A 15,687-nucleotide genomic window follows, 5' to 3' on the forward strand; every position below is an offset into this window, starting at 1 on the left:
TTTTTACAAAAGTATTATTCTGTTTGAAATAAATAAACTGTTTCATAGCAGCCTGTATCAGTTTTGTGCGAGAGGAATTAAATGCCTGTCAACTCAAATATAGGCAGGGTCAATAAAGTGATTCTAGAAAATAAAAGCCCGGGCTGTTAAGTTTTACAGCATGTTAATAGTTGCGATCGTGACATTTCAAAATCCTGGAGAGACTTGTAATAGTTTCTGAAACACCAAAATGCTCATAAAACACACAGAGGTCAGTAGATTTCCTTTCACTAAAAACTGGACTGGAGCAGAAGGACACTGAGCGTGTAGACACAGAGAGTCCACATATGTTTGGCCACATGTTGTCGATGAAAGGAAACAGAAAGAGAGGTCAAGAGGTCGCCGGACTCTCAGGATCCATGTGAGGAGTATGTAGGAGTATCAGAGTATCTGGTCTTTAGGAGATCAGATGTGCTGATCTGGACTAAACACCAGCAGGCGTCAGGCCTTCATGGCAGAGCTGCAACGCTATCATGCTAACACTTAGCGCAACGCTCTGCGCCGCGGTGGTTTCCATGGTAACCGAGCGCGGCGTAGGAGGTGGTGTTGTGGTGAAACGATGTGAGCTCAGTGCAGCTGTTTCTAAAATGTGTTTCGGTCCCGTTCAGAGCGTTTTTCTCTCTGCAGGGTGGAGCGCCGCGCTGTTTATATTTCTGCCACACAATGACTGAGGGAGGGGAGGGAGAGAGAGACATAGAGACAGAACCACAGAGAGAGAGAGCGAGGAGCTGAGTGTAAACAGAGGAAGTGGAGATTTATTTGATCACAGTTAAATATCTCCTCATGCTGAGCCTCTCGGTTTAAACCCGTGACTGCTTCAGCTCTCTTCGTGTGTTTCTGCCTGTTTATCAAGACTTCGCACTGATACGGTTTGTTTGTTTTTATATCTGTTACGCCAAACATTGGGTTAGATTAAAGTGCACACAGGAAGCAGCAGGATAACATGACATGATGCAGCTCAGCTTCACACCAGATGGCAAATAATGATAAAGAAGAGCAGAAAGAAGTTGCGAGTATCAAACTTCAGTACGTTATAGCGTCTGATAAAAAGCTTTAATTTCCCAGAGGGGTTTTTGACTTAGAAACAGCAGTCGATGAATGATAAATACAGAAAATACGGCGATCATTAGAAAGAACAATAAATAAAGTAGCCCGGTTAGTTTTTCCATCTGATCAAAGGGAGGGTACGCCGTCACATCTACTGCTGGTATCACTACATTTACTTTGTATTTGGACACCATGCTAACATGCTGATGTGTAGCAGGATTAATGTTTACCATGTTCACCAGGGGTGCGGTGAGTTCTCGAAAAGCTGTCTCACACTGTAGCGTAGAAGATGCCCCCGCCACTTTTGAATCGTTTGTGTGGCAGCATCTTGGGGACCTGGTGGAATTAATTAATTAAACATCGACAGAGTGACGGACAAGACACGAACAATATGAAAAGCAACATTTTAATATGCAGCTGCACTGTCAAAGTCAAATGAAAGACTATTTTTCCAGTCATATATTTCCTCATTGAAGTCTCGTCTTGTGGGCTAAGTGCATGTTCACACCCCTGTTGTTCACTCAACTCAATCGATCTTTATTTGTCCCTGTAGGGAAATTAGTTTGCAGCACAATCACATAACCGACTGACATACTGATACCCGCACCTTGCTATAGATTAGACAGGCCAGAGCAGCTGAACATCCTGCTTATTGATATCATATACCTGTTGAATAGAATAGAGGGAATATCATCGCCCAGATGCGACAGTGGATAAGACGCAAGCCTTGGGTGTGAGAGACTGTGTCCCTGAGCAAGACACTTAACCCCTCGTTGCTCCAGAGGCGTGTGACCTCTGACATGTACAGCAATTGTAAATCACTTTGGATAAAAGCGTCAGCTGATTGAATAAATGAAAAGAAGAAAAGTGCCTCCTGTCACCAACAATGTTTCCTGCCTTATACATCATCCTTTCCCTGTAGATACCTTCCATACTTGGTAACTTCACCCCTACTAGTTTACTGGCCGTTGTTACTGTTTTTCTAACAGACCTCTTCTGTGCCAAACCAGCAGATGATGCAGAAGGCGAAACACTTTTAATAAAGGCACGGTGAAACATCTGAAGCATTTTGCTGTGGACGTTTCTTTAAAAATTATTCTTTGTTGTGTCTTAGTGCTTTATGAGGTCAGACCACAGATCCCAGTTCAGCTTATGGTCGAGCACGGTGCCATTGTTTTTATAATTTGTAACAGATTGTATAGGCTTCCCACTGATAAAAGTAGTTAGAGGATTGCAACTTTCTGAAATCGATGGACATTTCTTTTGTTTTTGAGGTGTTTAGGAGGAGGCTTGACTTCGAACACCACTTTAGAAGTAATCAAGAACTGGCCCATGCTCCTGCTCCCCATCCTATAGTAGGCTCATCAAGGCGGTGTCATCTGCATACTTAATAAGGTGCCTGTTAGTAGTTACAACCACTTTTTGACTGTCTTGGTCTCGTCTCGGACTCGACCGCATTTGTACGCGTTCTTGTCTCGGTCTCAGGCACTGAGAACTCTGGATTTTATTTCAAGAGCAGTCAACTTTGGGATTATCAATAAATTGCTTTTGCATTGTCTGATTTATTTGTTAACATCCTAACTTTGATTGGATGTAAAACATAATACTTCAAATGAACCTAATTAAAAATGTGTTGTTACCGCCCCCCCTCCCTGCGATGGCGATGCTTACATTGATTTCAGCTCTTGGGGTTTGTTTGTGGGTGTTTTAATAGGAATGTGGATCTTTCAGACCAATTTGAGAAGTACTTATGATCTGTACAGAGCTCCATGTACATCTGTACAATAACTGAGATGAAGTTGAATGGATGTAAAAATCATTGTTCCTTACACAAAAAGACAAACTGACCCTCGTTACCAATAAGGAGGCACATAATTGGCTTAGTTTTACAAGTCTATTCTTGATGTGCTCCCTCTTATCTTACATGTCACACAACACAAGTTCCCATAATCTGCTCTCTGGTGACTTGTATTTGTAGTCTGTAGCTATAGGGTCCTTACAGGGCTCGGTCAGAGAGGCTACTCTGCTCCCTCCACCTGGAATACACTGCAGGCTGCAAGTGAAACATACGCTGAATTCAAACACTGGATGAAAGACATGGAGCTAGAAACTATAAATTGGTGTCACTGCATTTCCTTTAAACGTACATGTACAAATTGCTTTTAAGTGGTCTTAAAGTTGTACTGACTGTCCTTTGGTTGTTGCAGGTGTGTGGTGTTCTCATCTGTAACTCTACTCTGTCAGTTTGCTGCTTTTTCTATTATCAACTGGTTAAATGAAGTTTAAATTTAAAAGAAAATTGAGACGTTGAGATATTTGACAGGATTAGAAAAACCTCCTAAGTCATAAGAACGTATCCTCTGGGGACTTTGAATAGAGTTAAAGATATTTTACTCTGAAACACAATTGTCAACAGGCTGGTGGCGCTAGAGGAAAGGTCTGTGGATCACCAAAGTCAGCTGGATGTATCCCCGGGGTTTATTAATGTCTGTACGGAAATTCAAAGCAATCCATCAGATGTTTATTGAGTTATTTCGGATTTTTTAGCCATGCTGCTAGCACATGTTTATATATTATTATCTATAATAACATTAAATATAAATGTTTTTATATTTCTGTGAAGGACTGTTGTGTTGTCAGGTGTTGTATTGGTTCTGGACCATCCATTATCTATACCCACTTGTCCTGACTTGACCATATTTGTGAAGGTTGATGGTCCTGTGGAAAGCTGTGTTCTGTTTCCACCCTGCAGATTCGATTAACCCAGATACTTTTCTAATCTATCTGCATCAGCGTGGGCGTAACGGAACTGACAGCCTGTCTCTCTGTCTCCACAGATGTCCAGCTATAAGAGAGCTACGTTGGAGGAGGACGAAGTGTCGGACGCTCCGGCTGAGGCAGCCTCGTCTCCTGACAGAGTGGAGGTCAGTGAACGCAACAAACACACGGACAGAAGAAGCAACAAGAAGGGTGTACAGAAACGACAAAGAGTAGAACCACATGACATTTTGTTTGTCAGGGAGGACAGGGACTCAGCTCAGCTCCTCATCTCCTGAAATCCTCCACGGCTAACTGGTCCCAGGTGAAGTCCTGGACTCAGAGAGATTCAAATCCAAGGACAGCGTCACTCCTGGAGCCAGACCTTGGGAGGGCTCCGACTAAAAACTCAAAAGGGGGCCACCGTCGTGTGGGGCCAACAGCCACAAAGAGAGGAGCGGCGGGGGGTCTGGAGCGCCGCCAGTCAGACACTCAGAGACAACAAATGTTAGCTCTGTGGGGGAGAAAAAGAAATCAGTGCTGGTAGAGGAGGTTCAGTGATGCCTTAAATATTGCAGTAAAAAGTGTGAGGGGCTGCCATGTTGGAGGCACGTTGTTTAAGGTACAGGTGAGACACGAAATCTGATATAAGAAGTCCAGATCTAAAAACAGATGAATGTGTTTAAAGGTTTACCAGACAATATGTCACCCAGTCCATTACAGTATAGATGGTACCAGAACGCCTGAGATCAACGATCAGTGTCCAACTTTGTAGTTGTGTCATCAGATCTGTGGCTGTATGTCTTGGACACTTAAAGAGAGTTGGGGGGAGGGCTGCTGGACAGACCTGGTGAGGTCTTCAGTTCCTACCTGGGGGGAGAACTTTTCTTGCCTTCTTGGGAGATGAAATAGATTCTCAAAGTTGTGGTCAGAAGGTTTTTGTTGCCTGTTGTGGAAACGACCAAAGAAGCTGCTAGCTGACACCAGCAGTAGAGGAAGCTGAACAAGGAGACTTTCAGGCTACTTATCTTAGGAGACCATTGAATCAAAGCCATTGGTGACGGGATCAAAAACTATGATATCAGAAGAGATCAGAGCATCCGCGGAGAAGGACTCTATGTGCAGGATGTTCCCGGGATTTAGGCCTGCGGACACCTCGAGATCCAGGAAGGGTTAGGACCTGGAGCTGGGTTTAGAGCTCAAGAAATAGATAATGTTCTTGTTCAGCTGTTTGGATTCAGTGTTTCTGTCATTGTCTCTTTCAGGTGGGTTTCAGGAAGGGAGGCGTGGATATTCTGGGCAGGAGGACTCAGCTGGAGGTTCTGCTGTCGGTCCTGCTGCTGGCTGCCCTGCTGGCTCTGCTGGCCTGTCTGCTGGTGCTGGGTCTAGGATTCAGCTCAGGTAACAACGTTAAACACCTGCCTCCGTCTATGCTCTTATTTCCTACCCCGGCCTACCCTTCACCTCCTCCTCCTTCCTTCCTTTCCTTCACTTTCTTTCCTCCTTTCCTTCGTACCAGTGCCTTCTCCTCATTGCTTCTTCTATCCTTTCCTACCCCCCGCTTTCCTCTCCTTCCTTCTTTCCTCACCACCTTTCCTTTGTTATCCTTTCCTACCCCACATACCCTTCGCTACGCCCTCATCCCATCTCATCTCATAACCTAATTTCTTGTCCTGCCACCCCTTTCTTTCTGTTTTTTCCTTCATTTCCTTCACTTACTTTCCTGCCCTACCCACATATCCTTCTCAGCCTCCTAATTTTCTTGCCTCTCTTTTCCCTTACTTTCTCACCCCCTCCTATCATTTGTTGCCCCTCCTTTCCATGTCTACCACATCCTTTCCTTCTCATACTCCTCCCTTTCTCCCCCCCCATACCTTTCCATTCCCTTCCTTTCCTGCCCTACCCACCCATCCTTCTCTTCCTCCTCCCTGCTTTTCCTATGTCTTTCTTCTCTTCTTCCTTTCTTTTTATTTCCTTTTAATTTCCTTCTCTGCCTCCTATTTCCTTTCCTTCCCTATACCTCATCCTTTCCTCTTCTGCCTCCCAGTCCCTTTCCTGCTCCCACCCATCCTTCTCTACATCTCCCTTTTCTTTTCAGAGTTCCTTCTTTGCGTCCCTAACTCCTCCTTTCCTTTCTTATCCTTTCCTTCCCCGCCTTTCCTTTTCTACCGACTCCCTTCCTCCCGTGTCCCCCGTCGTTACCCTCCTTACCTCCTGAACAGATACAGCTTTATATTCTAACAGATTAAACATACTTCTTGCAGCTTCAGACTGAGTCCTCTTCAGTTTTCTGAACACTTCTATTTTTTTTGTGTGCCATGATGCTCTGCAGACAGTGGGCGTGGCCTGTGCCTGTCGGAGGCGTGTGTCACTGTGGCGAGTCAGATGGTGGAAGCGATGGACCGCAGCGTCGACCCGTGCCACGACTTCTACCAGTTCGCCTGTGGAGGCTGGATAAGGAAAAACCCGCTGCCTGACGGACGATCTCGCTGGTCCACGTTCAACAGCATCTGGGAGCAGAACCAGGCACTGCTGAAACACCTGCTGGGTAAGACAGGTGGAGAGAGAGAGACAGGTAGAGAGAGAGACATAGGAGAGAGAGAGAGAGAGACAGGTAGAGAGAGAGAGACATAAATAACTACAGAGGAATATGTGTATCCAGTAACCTGGGAAAAATATTCTGCAACATCATTAATAAACGACTTGTGAACTTTCTTGATGATCACAATATTCTGCATAAATGCCAAATTGTTTTTTTGCGAAATTGCCACACAACAGACCATATATTTACCCTCCAGACTCTAATTGATCAAGAATTAAACATTAAGAAAAGAAAGGTATATGCCTGTTTTGTTGACTTCCAAAAAGCCTTTGATTCCATCTGGCACGAGGGCCTTTTCTATAGGCTACTTGAAAGTGGCATTGGAAGGCAAACATATGATTTGATTAAGAACGTGTATACAAAAAGTGAATGTGCCATAAAGATTGGAAACAAACAAACAGAGTTCTTCTCCCAGGGCCGGGGAATGAGGCAGGGATGCAATCTCAGTTCAGTTCTCTTCAATCTATATATCAATGAATTAGCAAACCAATTAGAAAGTTCCACGGCACCTGGCCTCATCCTGAACGACACAGAGATCAGAGGTCTGCTGTATGCAGATGACTTAGTGTTGCTCTCACCTACTAAAGAAGGTTTGCAGCAGCACTTTAATCTCCTGCAGAGATTCTGTCAGACCTGGGCCCTGAGAGTAAACACAGCAAAGACTAAGATAATGATCTTTCAGAAACAATACAGAAATCAGGTTACACACAATTTCTATTTAGATACCACTAAATTACAACACACAAAAAACTACAGTTACCTTGGCCTCAACTTTACATACACAGGGAACTTCAACATGGCCATGAAAGATCTGAGGGACAAAGCAAGGAGAGCTTTCTATGCAATAAAAAGAAACTTTAAAATATATATTCCAATTGAAATCTGGCTGAAAATTTTCCAATTTGTACTAGAACCAATAATTCTATATGGTAGCGAAATCTGGGGGCCAAAACTTAATAATAAATTTGACAAATGGGACAAAACAATCATAGAATCTTTCCATACTGAGTTCTGTAAGAGCATCCTGCAGGTGCAGAGAAAGACACCAAATAACCTGTTCAGAGCAGAGCTCAGCCAATACCCCCTCCTACTAAAAATACAGAAAAGATCACTTAAAATCAGTTAAACCCCAGACATATCCTCTCAAAGCCCTAACATACCAGGAGCTGAAACCAGAGAAGAGTCCCCTCAGCCAGCTGGTTCTGTGGCTCTCTGCAGTAACAAGTTCCCAACAGCCTCAGGACAGCAACACCAACTCAAGCAGACCAAACCAAATTATCAGCAAGCAGAAAGAAAAATATATTGAATACTGGAAAGAAACGACCAAAACACAAAGTAAATTACAAAGTTATCTGACCCTAAAAAGAGAATTCACTCTGGCAAATTACCTGAGTACAATAAAATGTCCTAAACTAAGAAAAATGTTACAGACTGAGTGAACACAGCCTGGCCATAGAAAAGGGTTGACACAGACAGAGCAGGCTACCACAAGAGGAGAGACTCTGCTCCCAGTGTGACAGGGGACAGGTAGAGACAGGGGACAGGTGGAGACAGAGGACAGGTGGAGACAGAGCTATATAATGCCCCAAATATAAAACACAAAGACAAAAACACTTTGCAAACATTTCCCAAATATACCCCGAATTCAAATTCATATCAGACACACAGAAACTCCCCTATTTACTGGGAGAAATGCCCAAATGTGAAATAAAAATATGTCTCGTCATGCCAAGAAGTGAGGACAACCAGTGGAAACTCAGACTGATAAATAATTGAACAGATTTTCAAATTATTATTATTTTGATCATTTGATATTTTAGTAATTTTTTTGTTTTTACATTTGATACTGATATCTTTTTTCTTTTTAATTTTTTTAATCAATTAATTCTAATTTTTGTCTATTAATATATACACACAAACGTTACTGTTTCATTTATTTATATATATTTTTTAACACGCGCACACACACACTTACCGTTTTATTTATTTATTTTATTTTAATTTTTATATATATATATATATATATATATATATAAACACACATACACGCACACACGCTTACTGTTTGATTGATTTATTTATTTTATTTTTAATATATTTTTATTTTTTAACACACACACATACACTTTGATTACTTTACGCTTTAATTGTTTAATGAAATGTATGGGGCTGATTAATCTTATGTTGTGTTTATATGATGCTTTGGCAAAGTTGTTATTACATTATTACATTCATGCCAATAAAGCTAATTTGAATTGAATTGAGACAGGTAGAGAGAGAGCGAGACAGGTGGAAAGAGACAGGTAGAGAGAGAGACATTACATTGAACATTTTAATTTTTAACCTTTTAATAGTAATTATTTTTTATTTAGCAGGTGTTTTAATCATCACAGTATAAATCAGACTTTCATAATCATTAATATAAAATATTACATTTTATTAATGAGGAATGAGGAACTCAATATCCTGTGAGACGGTGCTGAAATGAATGAAAGATATGGTGTTTTGGGTGGGGCCGTCCCCTCTGCTGTACCTCAGTGTTTCCCCTTGGATGGAGTTGTAGCAGCGGAGTTGAAGCAAATTTTTTGTCTGAATATAAAACCCCAACACAACATGTCTCAGCAACATTGCTCTTGTGTCCATGAGCATGTGATGCACCTTAGAATGGCTTCAAACTGCAGTGTTTTCCCAGTTTAATGTGAGCTTTAGATGAATGTTTTGGTGGTCGGGGAGTTTGGGGATCCTCCCCCAAGAAAATGTTATGTTTTCCAATGAAAAATATGTTATCATTGGAAATCATATTGGGCCGTTATTTTCACCATATCTCTGAACAAATAGTTGGAAAAGCTGCCAAAGATCAGTCTGCTGGAGGAACTCCAACCTTTAGATCTGGAGAAAGTAATTTGGTTGGTTCTGTTGCTCCTCAGTAATTTTACAGTGATGGCTCAGCATGTTTTGGGCATCGCCCCCTGAAACCCTGTTAATATGACCTCAGAATCATTACATGTTTGCCTTTTGTGTCTTCATTTTACAGCTTTTGACATTTATCAGTGGACATTAATATAAAAAATAGGCAAAATGAGAAACCTCCTCCCTTCTGAGATGCATTTTATTTGCACATTAAAATCCAAACAGAAACGTCTCCTTATGAGCTTAAAAGGACGAGTTTGCATCACTAATTTGCTTTACTAACCTCAGCTCCTCCAGTCACCTCCGTCCTTTTTTTTCCAAAACCACTTTTTCAGACTGAAAACTGAAAAATAATTGAGTCAGTCTGTACAGGACGGAGCTGCAGGCTGCACCAGTTTAGTCTCAGTTTGTACCTGATGTGCGATACATTGGACAAGTAGGCAGTAATAAAATACAGCTTCCAGTTACTTTCTACAAATTGAGCTAATGTTAAATGCTCCGTATTTGTATAGCGCCTTTCTAGTCTTTTCGGCCTCTCAAAGCGCTTTTACACTACATCTGCATTCAAACACATTCATACACTGAGTACTCCTAAGTGCTCAAACAGAAACTAACATTCACACACTGGCAGAACAGCCGCCAGGGGCAATTCGGGGTTCAGTATCTTGCCCAAGGACACTTCGACACGCAGCCTGGGGGAGCCGGGGATTGAACCGCCGACCTTCCGATTAACAGCCAACCCGCTCTACTGCTGTAGAAGCTGCTCAGCTGCAGGCTGAAGGGGAGATGTTAGCTAACTTAGTGCTAACCGGCTTCACTTTTCCAGCAGGTGGGAAACAACAGACTTTTCTTGGTCTTGAGAAGCCGACACTCTGTAACAGACACCGTACATTTACTGCCAGAATATTTTCCTCCACTCGCGTCCGTCACCGCCTCTTTCTGCGCCGCACCTCCTGATTCAGAGTTACGCTGCTCTTATAACACAATCTGTTACCCATGTTCTGCATAAAACGAGGAGAGGTAGCGAGCCGAGCATTGAGTGTTGCCTCGCTCGCACAGTGTGTGAGTGAAAACATTTGTAGTGCATAATTTAATGATCGTGGGAAATTTTAGCAGTGGCGGTGTACCTGTATACTGTTTTTGGGGGAGTAGTCCCTTCTGCTGTACCTGTACACTGTTTTTGGGGGAGTAGTCCCTTCTGCTGTACCTGTACACTGTTTTGGGTGGAGTAGTCCCCTCTGCTGTACCTGTACACTGTTTTGGGCGGGGTAGTCCCCTCTGCTGTACCTGTGCACTGTTTTGGGCGGGGTAGTCCCCTCTGCTGTACCTGTGCACTGTTTTGGGTGGAGTAGTCCCCTCTGCTGTACCTGTACACTGTTTTGGGCGGGGTAGTCCCCTCTGCTGTACCTGTACACTGTTTTGGGCGGGGTAGTCCCCTCTGCTGTACCTGTACACTGTTTTGGGCGGGGTAGTCCCCTCTGCTGTACCTGTGCACTGTTTTGGGCGGGGTAGTCCCCTCTGCGCTGTACAGTAACCGTTTGTGCTGTTGTTTTTTTGTAGAGAACGGGACTTTTAACAGCAGCAGCGAGGCGGAGAGGAAGACTCAGTCCTACTACCTGTCCTGTCTCAACACGCAGAGGATCGAGGAGCTGGGAGCTCAGCCTCTAGTGGACCTCATCGCAAAGGTAACCAAACTTCAACTAAAGTTCTTTGGATGTATAAAACCTCTTAAAACCTCTTGTTTTTGTCACCCTGCTGCCTTCAAAATAAAAGTGCCTAAGCTGTCTGTCGGCACTAGATCAAATGAATGATTTGTAATTAATATATTACTTGATGTCATCATTTTTATAGACGTAATATTCATACTTGTTGAAATAAACAGTTTGATAGCAGCGTATCTTTGCTGAGCAAAAGTTATCTGCGAAAGGAATGAAGGCCTGTCCAAAATACAGTTCAGTGATTTTAGCAAATTAAAGCCCGGTCTATTAACTGAAGTTTAACGGTAGTCAGTGAAACACTTTGGTTCACAGACACATGTTTGGAAAACTTCCCAAAGGGACGTGAAGGGACGTATTTTATAAAGTATTTTGGGGCATTTTTTATTGTTGACTGTAGATAGAAGACAGGAATTAAAAGCAGAAAGCAGAGATAGTCTGGAGAAGTTGCACATTTATCAGAGAGAGGAAGAAATAAAGATGTGGTTTTTGTTGCGCGGTCCTGATTGCTGGACATGTTTTAATTACATCTCCTGATCTCCAAAGTATGAACCCATTCAATTTTTAATGACTTCATGACCTCCTTCAGCACCAAACTATGACAAACTTTACATCCACAAGATTGCCAATGACGAGATTATGATAAAAGTTTATATTCATGCACAATCGTACAATCTTTATATGATCTTTTCAATGTCATGACATTTTTAATAAAACATAATATAAATGATTAGGAAAACAGACTTTTAGCTAAAGACTTCTGATCCAAAGTCTGATGTATGAAGCTGGTGAAATTAATATGTTGTTCTTAGTGTCTTCTGATGAAATATGGAGGTCTATGTAATATAATTCAAGGTGAAGTTTATGAAATGAATAGTATCCCTATCAGCAAACAAATCAAATGTGAACTAAAAAGCAGTCAGTCTAAAATAAAAGAGAGTATCATCAGCAAACAGGTGTAGAATTTTATTCCTCTTTGTCTTTAATGAGATGTAATCATATTCGGTCATAATTATATTTACAAGAAAGATCATCTGTACTGTTCAGGCTCTAACAACATTGGTCTGTTGTTGGACTCTTTTTTCTATCTGTAGATCGGGGGCTGGAACATGACGGGTCCCTGGGAGAAGGAGAACTTCATGGAGGTTCTGAAGGTGGTTTCTGGTCCATACAGAGCTCAGCCTTTCTTCAGTGTCGGAGTCAGCGCTGATCCTAAAAACTCCAATAGCAACGTCATCCAGGTACACCAGAACCACTGAGAACCAGACTAACCTAGACTGTTCAGACAGAACCAGACCTCTGGGAGTATTAAAGATAAAAATGGTGGTTGTGTCTCCACTCGGACGGCCAGCAGGGGGCGACTCCTCTAGTTGCAAAAAGAAGTCCGGCTCCATTAGAAATAATGGTAAAATGAGGCTACTTCTCGGTGGATTTATTACCTCATTTATTACCTCATTAAACACTTTGCTAATGAGATTATGGTCTCAGTTGCTAGTTTCAAGTCTTCTTCAATACAAAATGATGTTCATTTAGTAAATTATGGTCCCCCTCGCCCTCTGCTACGAAGCCAAGGTGGCGTCCGTTGAGCATGAGAACTGTCCAGCACTCCACACTGAACTTTTTGACCGTTATCAGTGCATCATCTGGGTGCTAACAGTGGACTGCATTTTGTGAACGCTCTTATACCCTCAGAATAGCAAGTGAGAGTACGGGAGGGGGAACTGAGACACAGCAAAGCGAAACAAAACTGACAGTCATCAGCATGTTGGGTGAGAAGTCCTTAAAGTGCTCTGAAACAATCTATACGTCTTTAATTCCATGACAACTCTATCTGCGGATGAATGTAAGGTGATACTGAAAGCTCCAGAACAGGTTTGGTTGTCAATGTTGCTCAGGTGTTTCGAGCTGATTGGTCCACAGGTTACTCTTGTGTACTATCTCTGCACATGTCAGGCTGCAGAACAAGAGTTTTCACCCGTTAATCTCCTCTGGCCAGGTGGACCAATCAGGGCTCTTCCTGCCGTCCAGGGACTATTACCTCAACAAGACAGCCAATGAGAAGGTGAGAATTCCCGTCATTCCAGCTGGGAAGTTTCAAAATACCAAAGATCATTTGAGCTTATTAAAATTATTTAGATTATTTGAGGCTTCACAGTGTCAAGTTAATAACACAAAGATGAAAGAAATCAGACATTTATCAAAAATTTTATTTATTATTATTTATTTCATTTATCAAATTCCAGGTGCTGGTTGCGTACCTGGACTACATGGTGGAGCTGGGGATGCTGCTGGGGGGGGAGAAGAGCTCCACTCAGCTTCAGATGCAGCAGATTCTGGAGTTTGAGACGGCGCTTGCCAACATCACTGTCCCACAGGACCAACGGCGGGACGAGGAGAAGAACTACCACAAAGTCACCATCGCTGAATTACAGGTGAGTATAGCAACACCTGAGTGCTGACTGAAAGTGTGTTTAAGTGGGTGTTCAGTTAAAAGATTTAGCTTACTATTATCAGAGGGTAAACAGTAGAAGTTCAACGTGTCCATCACTTTGGTTTATGACCAAACGCATGCAGAACTGATGACATTCTCATCAGACTCAGCTGTATTTACTTAAACTTGAACTAAATTAAAGTATTAAACTGAGATGGTGAACAGTATTCCTGCTAAACGTCAGCGTGTTAGCATTTGAATCTGACATTATGTCAAGGTTTGGTGTGTAGTTGAAAAGTTGAGGACCTAAATGTAGGAAACAGAGCGGAGCAAGTTCAGATGAAACGAACAGGCAGGCTGTGGCTCAGGAGGTAGAGCGGGTTGGCCGTTAATCGGAAGGTCGGCGGTTCAATCCCTGGCTCCCCCTGGTTGCGTGTCGAAGTGTCCTTGGGCAAGATACTGAACCCCGATTTGCCCCTGGCGGCTGTTCCGCCAGTGTATGAATGTGTGTGAATGTTAGTTTCCGTTTGAGCACTCAGTGTGTGAATGTGTGTGACTGGTGAATGCAGATGTAATGTAAGCGCTTTGAGTGGTCGAAAAGACTAGAAAGGCGCTATACAAGTACGGAGCATTTACATTTGCATTTACATATCACACGAGACAGAGCACGACAAGCTACAATGAACCAACAAGAGCAGAACAGGAATGACAAAACATTTCAACACTGGCTAATGAGCAGTGAGGGAATACACAGATGAGACACATGTGGTGTCAGATATACTTTATTTACTTTACCTCTTGTAATCAAGACAAGACAGGAAACAAGCTGGATTCAAACAGATGTAGACAACCTCCAGAACAAAACAGGAAACAGGGCGTGACACCACTAAAATGCAGGACTGAACCAAGACAAGAGACAGAACAGGTACTAAGTGAGCAAAACGGAACATGTCTGTGAAGATTCTCAGTCATCCAGGTCATAGTTATCCAAAGAAGGTTAAAGTCAAGGGCAGCTGGACTTTGTTGAAGATACTAGAAGACGTTTTGTCCCTCATCCGAGAGACTTCTTCAGTTCTGACTGACTGGTAGGGAAACTCAGCTATTTAACCTCAGTGGGGTTGTTTGCCAGGATCGTCGACACCGCTGGTTCGTTAGTGTTCCTGGCTGTTGTAACGACATTTGGCTAACTGCCAAGCTAACATTAGCTGTGCTTTATAAAACATACAGGACGACGGGGCAGTTTAAATGAACCCTTTCTACATGTTTACCTTACAGACAGGTGTATTAATAAAGTATTGTCTTTTTACTAACGAAGGTTTTATTGCACGTACTTGCAATAGTTTGGAGCTAACTTAACTTCACCGTCTCCGCCGTGACGGCGCGGCAGCTCGCTTTGCTGCCGCTGTGTGTCTGTAGGAGGCGACGGAGAGCAGCAGAGGCTGCAGCCTGATGATAAACAGTCCCGGGCACGTTTAATACCTCGTCTCAGTGCCATCAATAAATAACATTAGCTTTCTTATCCATCACGTTTCAAATTAAATCAGATTTGACGCTCGAGACATAACGTTATATTAGAGGACTCGCTAGTCTCCGTACAGTATCCATAAGCCCAGACCTTATTGATTTTCAGGTTTTGAGAAATTTTGGAACCGGGTCCTTTTAGAACCGGGTCTTGATCCCCATCCCTAATTAAAATGTTGACATAAGAAATAACCTGCTAGAAATAGAATTTTCTTTTCAAATAAAAATACACCCCTATACTACCTTATGCTGGTGCTAACTGAGATCCTAAGAAACAACAACTGTTTCTGTCTCTCTCTGTCTCTGTCTCTCTGTCTCTCTCTGTCTCTCTGTCTCTCTGTCTCTCTGTCTCTCTGTCTCTCTCTCTCTCTCTCTCTGTCTCTGTCTCTCTGTCTCTCTCTGTCTCTCTCTGTCTCTCTGTCTCTCTGTCTCTGTGTCTCTGTGTCTCTGTCTCTCTGTCTCTCTCTCTCTCTGTCTCTCTCTCTCTGTCTGTGTCTCTGTCTCTCTGTCTCTCTCTGTCTCTCTCTGTCTCTCTGTCTCTCTCTGTCTCTCTCTCTCTCTGTCTCTCTCTCTCTGTCTCTCTCTGTCTCTCTCTCTCTGTCTCTCTCTGTCTCTCTCTCTCTCTCTGTCTCTGTCTCTCTCTCTGTCTGTCTCTGTCTGTCTCT

The 15,687-nt window shown here is 42.8% G+C and overlaps 1 protein-coding gene across 1 annotated transcript in view; it reads left to right on the forward strand.

The window, feature by feature from the left end:
• Positions 1-15,687, forward strand: part of ece2b (endothelin converting enzyme 2b) — a 67,776-nt gene that overhangs the window by 30,626 nt on the left and 21,463 nt on the right. Inside the window, exons 5-11 of the mRNA XM_046073476.1 lie at positions 3,924-4,010; positions 5,109-5,244; positions 6,176-6,391; positions 10,916-11,040; positions 12,165-12,311; positions 13,067-13,132; positions 13,314-13,502. Coding sequence (XP_045929432.1) covers positions 3,924-4,010; positions 5,109-5,244; positions 6,176-6,391; positions 10,916-11,040; positions 12,165-12,311; positions 13,067-13,132; positions 13,314-13,502 — 966 coding nt within the window. The remainder of the gene's footprint in view (positions 1-3,923; positions 4,011-5,108; positions 5,245-6,175; positions 6,392-10,915; positions 11,041-12,164; positions 12,312-13,066; positions 13,133-13,313; positions 13,503-15,687) is intronic.

Source organism: Micropterus dolomieu, linkage group LG17, assembly GCF_021292245.1.
Source record: "Micropterus dolomieu isolate WLL.071019.BEF.003 ecotype Adirondacks linkage group LG17, ASM2129224v1, whole genome shotgun sequence".
NCBI lineage: Eukaryota > Metazoa > Chordata > Actinopteri > Centrarchiformes > Centrarchidae > Micropterus > Micropterus dolomieu.